This window comes from Chrysochloris asiatica, unplaced genomic scaffold, assembly GCF_000296735.1.
Source record: "Chrysochloris asiatica unplaced genomic scaffold, ChrAsi1.0 scaffold00036, whole genome shotgun sequence".
NCBI lineage: Eukaryota > Metazoa > Chordata > Mammalia > Afrosoricida > Chrysochloridae > Chrysochloris > Chrysochloris asiatica.
In genome coordinates this window covers 12833191-12843619 of record NW_006408554.1, presented here as the reverse complement: position 1 = coordinate 12843619, position 10429 = coordinate 12833191, and the positions used below count along the sequence as shown (strand labels likewise).

At 45.7% G+C, this 10429-nt stretch overlaps 2 protein-coding genes across 4 annotated transcripts in view; both read left to right on the top strand.

Annotated features, from left to right (window-relative positions):
- The first annotated feature begins 1594 nt into the window (after window positions 1-1594).
- On the top strand, window positions 1595-2707 carry RRS1 (RRS1 ribosome biogenesis regulator homolog (S. cerevisiae)). The gene has a single exon (XM_006860048.1). The coding sequence runs from the start codon at window positions 1613-1615 to the stop codon at window positions 2705-2707; it is 1095 nt and encodes a 364-aa protein (XP_006860110.1). The 5' UTR covers window positions 1595-1612.
- Window positions 2708-5496: 2789 nt separating this feature from the next.
- Window positions 5497-10429, top strand: part of ADHFE1 (alcohol dehydrogenase, iron containing, 1) — a 48654-nt gene continuing 43721 nt past the window's right edge. For 2 of the 3 annotated variants that reach the window (XM_006860046.1, XM_006860045.1), the window contains exon 1: window positions 5497-5558. Coding sequence is in view for 1 of the 3 variants with exons in the window: in XM_006860045.1 (XP_006860107.1) it covers window positions 5500-5558 (59 nt within the window). In the remaining 2 variants the exon portion in view is untranslated. The remainder of the gene's footprint in view (window positions 5559-10429) is intronic. The other variant, XM_006860047.1, reaches the window with a different exon arrangement.

The window sequence follows — 10429 nt, the reverse complement described above, 5'->3', positions numbered from 1 at the left end:
CTATTATCATCATGTTGTTGTTAAGTGTCACTGAGTCAGTTCCAACCCATAGTGACACTTTATGAGATTTCCGAGGAGCAGCTGGTGAGGTTGAGTCGCAGACCTCGTGGATCAAGTTTACTTTGCAGTCCAGAGCATTAACGCACAGCGCCACACATTTTACAGGTTTTTAAAGAGGTCAAGCAAGTTAGATAGCCCAAGGTCAAATTAACTGGCAAAGTCAAGGCTGTCTAACTACAGAGCCCAGTGCTCTTTATCTACAAGACTGGGGGCCCAGGAGCCAAGTGCCATCCATTTACCTGCTCACTGGACTTGGAACCCAGGGAAAGACCTGCTTGCTCACAGGCAGAAGTAACACAACTTCTGCACTAAGATTTACATTTCTCTGGGATATGTCCACACCTTAGACCTTGTGAGCAAGTGGTTGTTAGTTGTTTTTGTGTGCCTTCAAGTCAGATCCGACTCATAGTGACACGGTATAGGGTTTCCGAGAGCAGCTGGTGGGTTTGAATTGTCCATCTTGCAGTTAGTTGTTGTTAAGTGCCGTCGAGTCAGTTTCGACCCATAGAGACCCGTATAGGGCAGCTAGTGACCTTAGTCCAGTGCTTGTTATGTGCCGTGGAGTCTGTTCCGACTCATAGTGACCCTGTACAGGGTTTCTGAGGCTGTAAATCTTTACAGGAGCAGAAAGCCTCATCTTTCTCCCGTGGAACAGCTGGTAGTTTCGAACTGCTGACCTTGTGGTCGCAGCCCGATTCGTAACCACTATGCTACCAGAGCTCCTTGTCCAGTGCACATCCAACAGAAATTCCGACTCTTAGCGATCCTGTATAGGGTTTCCAAGAAGCGGCTGGTGGGTTTGAACTGCCGACCTTGTGATTCACAGTCCAGTGCTTATCGTATAGCTCTGGTTAGGACACAGAATAACTGGGTAGCTAAAAAGCTTTGTTGTTGTTAGGTGCCTAGCCAGTTCATATTCATCGCGACCCTTTGCACAACAGAACGAAACACTGCACGATGCTGAGCTATCCTCACAATTGTTTGAGCCCATTGTGGATGCCACTGTGTCAATCCATCTTGTTGAGGGTCTTCCTCTTTTCCCAGACCCTCCACTTTACCAAGCATGATGTCTTCTCCAAATACTGGTCCTTCCTGACAACATGTCCAAAGTAGGAGAGATACGTTCGCTTCCTTTGCTTCCAACCTTTACAGAGTTTTTAACCATAATTTGTAACTCAGTACTTCCGGGATCCCCTAAATCTACGCCCCAGTAATTGGCCCCGCCCCGCATCCTGGGAGTCGCAGTCCAGGTCCCGCTCTGAATTTGGGTGTCTGAGCGCCTAACGTCAGCTCCGCCTACATCCGGGCGCGAGCCAAAAGAGCTCGCCTTTAACGTCATAAACTCTCCAACACCGCCCTCTGCCGGATTTTGGAGACACAGTCACCCAGACTAAAGACTAGTTCCGGATGCTCCGGAAGTGAACCTTTCTTTTCCGGGCTTAGCGTCTGGGTGTCCACACGTGGATGTTGCTTGGTTTGAATCCGCGCTGGTGAAGTAAATTGAGCCGGTAACCCCCCCACCCCCCAAAAGCGAGTGAACCGACCCAGAGCCATGGAGGGTCAGAGCGTAGAGGAGCTCCTGGCAAAGGCAGAGCTGGACGAGGCGGAAAAGCTGAGACGTATCACGGTGCATAAGGAACTGGAACTGGAGTTTGACCTAGGCAACTTGCTGGCCTCGGATCGGAACCCCCCAACCGGACTGCGGTGCGCGGGACCCACATTGGATGCCGAGCTGCGGAGCCTGGCGCGGGACAACATGCAGCTGATCATCAACCAGCTGTGGCAGTTGCCCACGGAGCGCGTGGAGGAGGCGCTGGTGGCCCGGCTGCTAGAACCCACTACCCGCCTGCCTCCCGAGAAGCCGGTGCCTAGGCCGCGACCGCTGATGTGCTGGCAGCAGTTCGCGCGGCTGAAAGGCATCCGACCCAAGAAGAAGACCAATCTGGTGTGGGACGAGGTGAGCGGCCAGTGGCGGCGCCGTTGGGGCTACCAGCGCGCCCGGGACGACACCAAGGAATGGCTGATCGAGGTGCCCGGCGGAGCCGACCCCCTGGAGGACCAGTTCACCAAGCGGGTTCAGGCCAAGAAAGAACGGGTAGCCAAGAACGAATTGATCCGGCTGCGTAACCTGGCCCGTGCGCACAAGACGCAGCTGCCCAACGCGGCCGGCCTGCACCCCACGGAACACCAGAGCAAAGAAGAGCTGGGCCGCGCCATGCAAGTAGCCAAGGTCTCCACCGCTTCGGTGGGACGCTTCCAGGAGCGCCTGCCCAAGGCTCCTCATGGCGCTGGTAAGAAGAGGCAATTCCAGCCCCTGTTCGGGGACTTTGCAGCCGAGAAGAAGAATCAGTTGGAGCTGCTGAGAGTTATGAGCAGCAAAAAGCCTCAACTGGACATTATCAGGGCCACCAATAAGCAGCTGAGGGAGGAGGACCAGGAGGAGGCCGCCAAGAGGAGAAAACTGAGTCAGAAGGGCAAGAGAAAGGGGGGGCGCCAGGGGCCTGGGAGCAAGAGGAAAGGGGGCCCGCCCAACCAGGGAGGAAAGAGAAAAGGAGGCTTTGGAGGCCAGATGAGTTCCGGGCCGCCTGGCTTGGGTGGCAAGAGGAAAGGAGGGCGGCAGCACCAAGGAGGAAAAAGGAGAAAGTAATCGCTTCACCTTTGGGTCGGCTTGATAAACCAAGAACTATGCTATAAACTTTAAGTTCAAGTTCTAATAGCAGGGTGGCAGTTGCTGTCATTGAATATGAGGTTGAAGGGACAGGTTGTCCGTCCCCCCCCCAAGAGAGTAATTGAGTATTGGACTCTATAAATGATCTTGCTTTTTCACATTTGAGGCTTTGCTGAAGTTTAAAGGATGTATTTGAAAGCATAAAAATTAGGGTAAGAGTTTACAGGAAAGTGAGAATGAGTCTGTAACAGCCTTCCTTTTTCCTTTTAAAACTTTGAATATGGGGTGAGGGAGGGTTGGTCATATGTCAGATTTGTCACTGATTTCTGCATTTCTGTAGTATAGCAGGCTTGTGAAGTCATCAAAGCGTGGGGAAAGGAGAGATACAAACATTGTCAAAACTGGACTTTATTACAAAGGTTATTTAATAAAGCTAACTATATATCAAGTCTTGCTTTTAACTTTACTTTTGAGACATAACAAGTGAAGCCTGTGATCTGGATACCAGACATAGATTATTTACTTTAAAAAAAAAAAAACCCACGAAAACATAAAGCTGCTGTATTATGGTTTCAGAGACCACTTTACTTAGAAAAACTCATTTGCTTTGTTTGCAAATATTTTTTAAGGTAAATTACTACTGGTATTTGTTTGAAATATGTTACTTTTTGACACTTTGAAAACATTAGTTTTTCTATAAATGGTCAATTTAGGCCTCATTAAATTGTAATAATTCATATTAATCCCCAAAATAATTAAATCTATTAATATGTGTGTCCCCAGTTATTTTGGTTTTTATTTCTATTTGCTTGGTGTTACGTAGGGAACCAGAGAAAAAGACCCACAAAATCTTTAATTAGATCGTTATATTTCTGTTTATCTGTCAAATGGACCTGAGCTGGTTTGCTAAGGGAGTCCCTGAGTGGTGTACTCAACTGCTAACCAAAAGGTTGGAGTTTCTAGTACACCAGAGGCACCCTGGAAGAAAGGCTTGTCTGAAAACCCAGTCATGGTTTTTTCTTAAACCATTAGACTTGCTCCCATGGCAGCTGGTGGTAGTTGTTTGATTAGTAGGTGTAGGTGTGCTGATGCTTTACTGCCCATCTAACTCCTTTCTAATAAACATCTGAAAAGGAATTAGAGTTAATTTACAGCTCAGTCCTGGTGTGGGGTGCTGTGGGTTAATGAGCTTGACTGCAAAGTCAGTGGTTCAAGCTCACCAGCTGCTCCTCGGAAACCCTTATCTATACAGGGTCACTATGGGTTGGTACCAACCGGATGGCAATTAACAACGTAGAACAGAGCCACACTGCTCGTTTTGTTTGATAAGAAAAGTGAATTAATTCTACCTTCACTTTTTCAGTGTTGTATATTACAAAGGTACTTTTAGAAATTTCTATTTTAAAGAATTCAAATTTCAGTATTGATGTGTCACAACAGGTTATTAAAAACAAAGACGTTCAGATGTTACTGTCTTCAGATACTCTGATTAAAGTGAGTTTTTTGTTGTTTTTTTAATTACTATCCTTAACTATTCCTGAGAAATGATGACTGGCACTATGGAGTCCTCCGAATATGTGTGATTATGGAAAGGTTACAAGTTCACGAAAAGCTAAGCAGTTCATGGTACGATTATAAACACCTTATAAATTATTCCCAACTGGGTTCTGGTTTGGGATTTGGGTGTTTTTGGTGGGTCTGATCTTTAGACTTTCGTGATTTAGCGGTGGGATCCTATCACTGACCTTTGTTGTTATGTGCCGTGGAGTCGGTTCCGACTGATAGCGACTCTGTATAGGGTTTCCGAGGCTGTAAATCTTTACGGGAGCAGAAAGCCTTATCTTTCTCCAGAGGAACAGCTTGGTAGTTAGACTGGCCTTTAAAACGGTTTAAATCCAGTGTCCTAGTGTGGCGATGTGAGTTAATATGCCAAACTGTAAAGCCGTTTTGAACTGCAAGGTCGGTGGTTTAAGCTCACCAGCTGCTCCTAGGAAACCCTATTTTACAGGATTGCTGTGGGTCAGAACCGACTCAACGGCACTTGACAATTTCACTCTAAGTCGCATTTTAAAGGATTCAGAGTGCAAAAAGAATACCCTGTTCATCCCCTTACCCAAGTCTGCATCTTTGATAAAAAGGAAAACTATTTTTTTCAAAGTACAGTTTATGTTACATTGTTTGGAATGCAGTAAATTCTGTGAGAAAACGGAGCACATTGTGCATTCCATTCAAGTATGTAAAATCAAAACAAAACAGAACTTGCACATTTTGAAACAACTCAAACGTATTCAGATTTTTTTCAGTGAATGAGAAAGTATAGTTTCTCTGCCGTGGTACATAAAGCGTAAAAGCCTTAAGAAAGTTAACATTGTGTTACAAGAACATAAACGTTTCCAAATACATTCTGAGAGAAAACAATGCAAGCTCTCAAATTCAAGTATATGAATAAAAAATGAAGGTGATTTGACAAGTTTTCCAATTACTGGAAAGTTCTTGCTTTTGGTTTCATGTACTGTAATACATGAAAATAGAGGTTTTTTAAAAGGCTTTTAGAAGTATCTAAGACTCGGCAGTTTTCTTCTATGATTATTTCACAGATACATGATGATACAGCACCTAGGCAATCCTGGTTTTTAAATCTGGAAAATGGTTTGAGCCATTGAGGGACTTGGCTCAGACACGTGACCTAGCAGAGCTGGTGGAGGCGGGCGGCGTGCTCGGGATTGGCTCGCGGTGGAGGTGGGGCTTCGGGGAGGATCGCTCGCGCTGCCATGGCCGCAGTCAGCCGGGCACGGGTCGCCTACTTGCTGAAGCAACTGCAGAGCGCAGCGTGAGTGCAGGGCCGGTGGGTGGGCAAAGGACCGGAGGACCCTACCGTGCCCACTGCAGTCACCCTGGGTGTGAGGGGTATTCTTCCTCCGATTACTCTCAAGAACTTGGGGGAGTGGATCCTGCAAATGCTCGCCCGCTCCATGCTGGGCGCGGCAGCGCTGGTCACCAAGTGTGCTGTGTGGCCTTAGGGCGGGGAGGCAGATAGTCCTGTGCCTGTTATACCGTTAAGGAAACTGAGGTCCAGATAGGACAGTGTCTTGCCCCACGTCGTCGCAGTCAGGAGAGAACTTGGCACAGTGACCGAAACATAATTTACTCATTCACCCATCACGTGTTTTTGGGGGGTGTATATTATGCGCTAGAAAACTACTGTAGATACTTGGATACAAAACTGCCTAGCTTTGTTCAAAGTCTGGGGAATCAAACGATGGGGTCTGTGCAACACACAGGGACAGAGGGTGTAGACAGGAAGGATGGACTTGAGAAATGACAGTTCTACCAAGCTGGTTCAGGAGGCGAAGGCCTGGTATGGCAAGTCTGATACCTCCTTCCAGAAATTCCTGAGACTTAACAAGCTGTCTGATGATTAGTTAAGCGTGCAAGTGCTGAAGTCTGTCCAATTAAAACATGGAAAAGAAAACCAAAGAGGAATTTCTTCAGCAGAAGGAGGAATAATAGCACCAGAGTCCTAGATGGAAACGAACTTGCAGCTCAGGGATCTAAAGGAGGTCCCTTCTTAAAAGGAGGTGAGGTTGAGGAGACAGTTGGTGAAGGACCAGAAACAAGAAAATAGCCCACACTTAATGGGCACTTGATGTGTCAGGCACTGTCCTACACATTTTACATGTACTGCTAACTAATTGTTGCAACAGCTCTATGAAATACTGGCATTTTCATGTTAAGTGCCTTCTTGTTAATTCCCACTCAAAGCAACCCTATATAGAATTACACCCGCTTTAAGTCTTTGCCAGAGCAGGAAGCCTCAGGTTTTTCCCTGGAGTGGCTGGTTGCTCCAGAAACTGTGTTTGTGGTTCCCAGTCTAGTGCTTATCCCATGGAGCCTCACCACCCTCTCCTATTTTCATATTACAAATAAATACTGACATGCAGGAAATAATCTATCCCATGATACACAGGTAAACAAGTGACACAGCCATAATTTGAACCCAGACATCTGGTTCACAGCCCTGATGCTCAGTTTATGCTAAGGAATTTGAGTTGTATCCTGAGTTAATGGAAGGCTATTGTACAGCTGTAGGATACGCACTGGATCACAAGGTCCGTTTGAACCACAAGGTCGGTGGCTCAAACTCACCAGCTCTCTTCTGACACTTCATACAGGGTCGCAGTGAGTTTTAACCAATTCAATGGCATTTAACAACAACATTGAAGCAGTTTTTTTCATGGTGAAACTCTAATATCTTGTGATGCCCTGTGGGGAGCCAGGGGGTGGGAAAATCTGTGGACAAATTAGTTTAGGAAGATGCATACTGCTTTTCCCACCTCTTTGAGAGTCAGGAATATATGAGGGGGCTTCAAAAGTTCATTCCATTTTCCATAAACTTTTTGAAGCCCCTTTATACATTAGCACAAGAAGGACTTTGAGAAGTCCTGGAAGGGGAGGGGTAGGGAAGTTTAGGTGTGGTTAAAGTTTGTTCTCACCTATGTCATCATAAAAAATAAAAAGCATTGTCCTCTAATCAGTTTAGAACCCAGAGCAAACAGGGTAGAACGGTTCCATAGGACCTGTCTTCTATGGTGCCACTAGCTGGCTGTGTTCCAACCACCAACCTTTAGGTTAATTGTTAATTAGATGCTGTCGATTCGGTTTTGACTCATAGTGGCCCTGATAGGGTTTGTGAGGAGCAGCTGGTGGATTTGAACCATCAATCTTGTGGTTAGCAGTCCATTGCATATCCTAAAGCATCACATCAGGACTCTGTTACATTAGTTGTTATTGTTATTGTTAGGTGCCATCGAGTTGGTACCGACTCATAGCAACCTTATGCACAGCAGAATGAAACACTGCCCGATCCTGGGCCAACCTCACTACTGTTGCCACGCTTGAGTCCATCAATGCTGCCACATGGCCAATCCGTCTCGTTGGGAGTCTTCCTCTTTTTTTCTCAACCTCCACCTTACCAAACATGATATGCTTCTCCAGCAACTGGTCACTCCTGACAATATGTCCAAAGTATGAGAGACGAAGTTTAGACATCCTGGCCTCCAAGGAGAACTCTGGCTGCACTTCTTCCAACAGGCTTCCTTTGGCAGCCCATTTGAAGGCTTTTTCGTCATAGAACTCTTTATTCAAGCAACATCATTGGTATCCCTGGAAGCAGTGTAACACCGAGTATGTTATTGGAATTGTTGCATAAGGAGGGAGGGCGGAGTGATTAGAATGATGATAGAAGGCGCATTCTATCTATCAGAATGGCAGTATGGAGCAGAGAGCAATGGCAAGGTCATTGTAGTGCTGCAGCGAAGTGATGGCTCCAGGCACCCAGGCAGAGGCAGTCCGTATAAGGGGGATATATTGCTAGTGGAGTCCTGGTGTGGTGCTGTGGGATAATGCATTGGACCTCAAGGTCGGTGGTTCAGGCCCACCAGCTGCTTCTGGGAAACCCTCCCTATACAGGGTTGCTATGAGAACCAACTCAACTTAACAAAAACAACAACAATGTTGCTAGTACTGCTGTAATAAAATACCACAAATTAGGTAGCCTTAATGAACAGAAATGTGTTTCCTTACACTTCTGGCGACCAGAAGTCTAAATTCTGATTATTGGCAGAATTATCCTCTGTCTGTTCTTCAGGGAAGGGTTTGTTTGTTTGTCCAGTTTCTGTAGCCCTAGGTATTCCTTGGTTTAGAGAAAAATTCTCACATGCTGTCTTCCCCGTGTGTCACTCTGTTTCTTTGTTCTTTCTTAATATAAGATAGTACTCAAGAAATCAGGACCCACCCTATTCCAACATGACCTAGTTTAATTTAACTGATAATATCTGCAAAAAAAAAAAAGCTCTCTCTCTCCAAACAAGTTCACACATATGGGTACAGGAGTTAGGATTTAAACATACCTTTTTTTTTTTTTTTCAAATTGTGAATTGAGTGAAGGTTTACAGAACAGATCATTAGTCTTACATTTAGCAAATCATATACTTTGCTTCATGACAATGATTACAATCCCCTCCTTGTATGTACCATTGGTTAACAGCAATTATCTCTATTCATTTTAACTCTTGCATTCCTCCCTGTGTCTCCTGCTACCTTAACATGTTTTTTGAAGGATACAATTCAATCCATGACTAAGTAGATATGGAAAATATTGGGGAGATAGTTAAAATCAAGGGGATTGTGTATCTGATTGGTTAGCTGTGAGGGGTGAGGCAGGGAAAGGAGTTGAGATTTCTGAGTAGGAAGTCAGATGAAACAATGGGACCCCTTACAAAGAAAGGGATTCTAGGAGGGTTAGCTTCAGGGATACCTTCAGTCTTGGAAGGTTTTGAGTTGGGCATTCTCTGGCACATCCAGGGGAAGGTCTCTAGGAAGTAGTTGACTGTATTGTTCCAGAGCTCAAGATGAGCTTGCAACTCATGTGTATGTAGAGGGTGGTGGAAACTATGGGTGTATTAGCCAAGGCCTTGGGAAATACGATGAAGAAAACGGCTGAGGACAAAGTGCTGGGAAGCAGCTTTGTTATTTCAATGGAAAATGGTGCTTGGTTTTCACGGCACACTATTTTTTTAATAGAGTAAACATTTAAAAATGGGACGATGGAACATAAAAATCTTGGATTATAGTATCTTCGGCCCCACATTTTGGTTTGGGAAGAGCCTGCAGGGCTGGAGGTGGTGCCCACAGACTATAGAGATGCATACACCCCCCTTTCACTGATAGTCACAGCCCACACTCCACCCCTGCAGCACTCCACTCCCAGGACATTCCCCATCAAGCCTCCTTAGACATTTGAATTTTCACAATGGATGAAGAGAAACCATCTCTAAAGGATATGGAGGCCAGGCTAGAGGTAGGAAAAAGCCCAGAGTGAGGGCTTCACAGATACACAGTGTCTGTGCTCTGTTAGGCAGGGTACAGTGGACACAAAACACACAACCTGCCTTCATGGAACTGCTCTGTGTGTGTGTCTGTGTATGTGTGGTGGTAGTGGGGTGACAACACACAAGTTGAGTATACTAGATACTGATACATCTTAAGGAGAAAGGAGCTCTGGTGGCACAGTGGTTAAACACTTGGCTGTTAACCAAAAGGCCAGAGGTTCAAACCCAGCTGTAGAAAAGCCTGGCAGTCAGCTTCCATTAAACCGACACCCTAGAAAACTCATCAGGACAGCTCTACTTTGTCACATGTGGTAACTCATATCACCTGACAAGAGTCACTTGAAAGAGAAAGTGAAACAGGGAAGGGTGTTGGTGGAGAGATGTAATTTTAGAGGTAGTGGTCAAAGCCAACCTTGCTCTGTTAGTTTCGTGTAACTCCTGTAACAAATGATCACAAACAAGGTGGTTAAAAAAGCACACACTTATTCTTTCATAGTTATGGAGGTCAGAAGTCCAAAATCAGCTATTTGGGGCCCACATCAAAGGATGAGCAGGGCCACAGCCTCTGGAGGCTCTGGGAGAATCGTCGTTGCCTTTCCCTGCTTCTAGAGCTGCATTCTTTGTGTCCCTTGGCTGGTGACTCTTCTTCCATCTTTAGAGCCAGCAGCATAGCATCTTGTGTCATTGTCTGATGTGGTCACACTGGCTTCGTCTTCTGGGTCCTCAGCTTCCTTTGCAGCTCTCTTATCCTAAGACTTAGGATTGCATTGAGGGCCCACCCAGAAAATCTCCCCATCTCAAGATCCTTAAT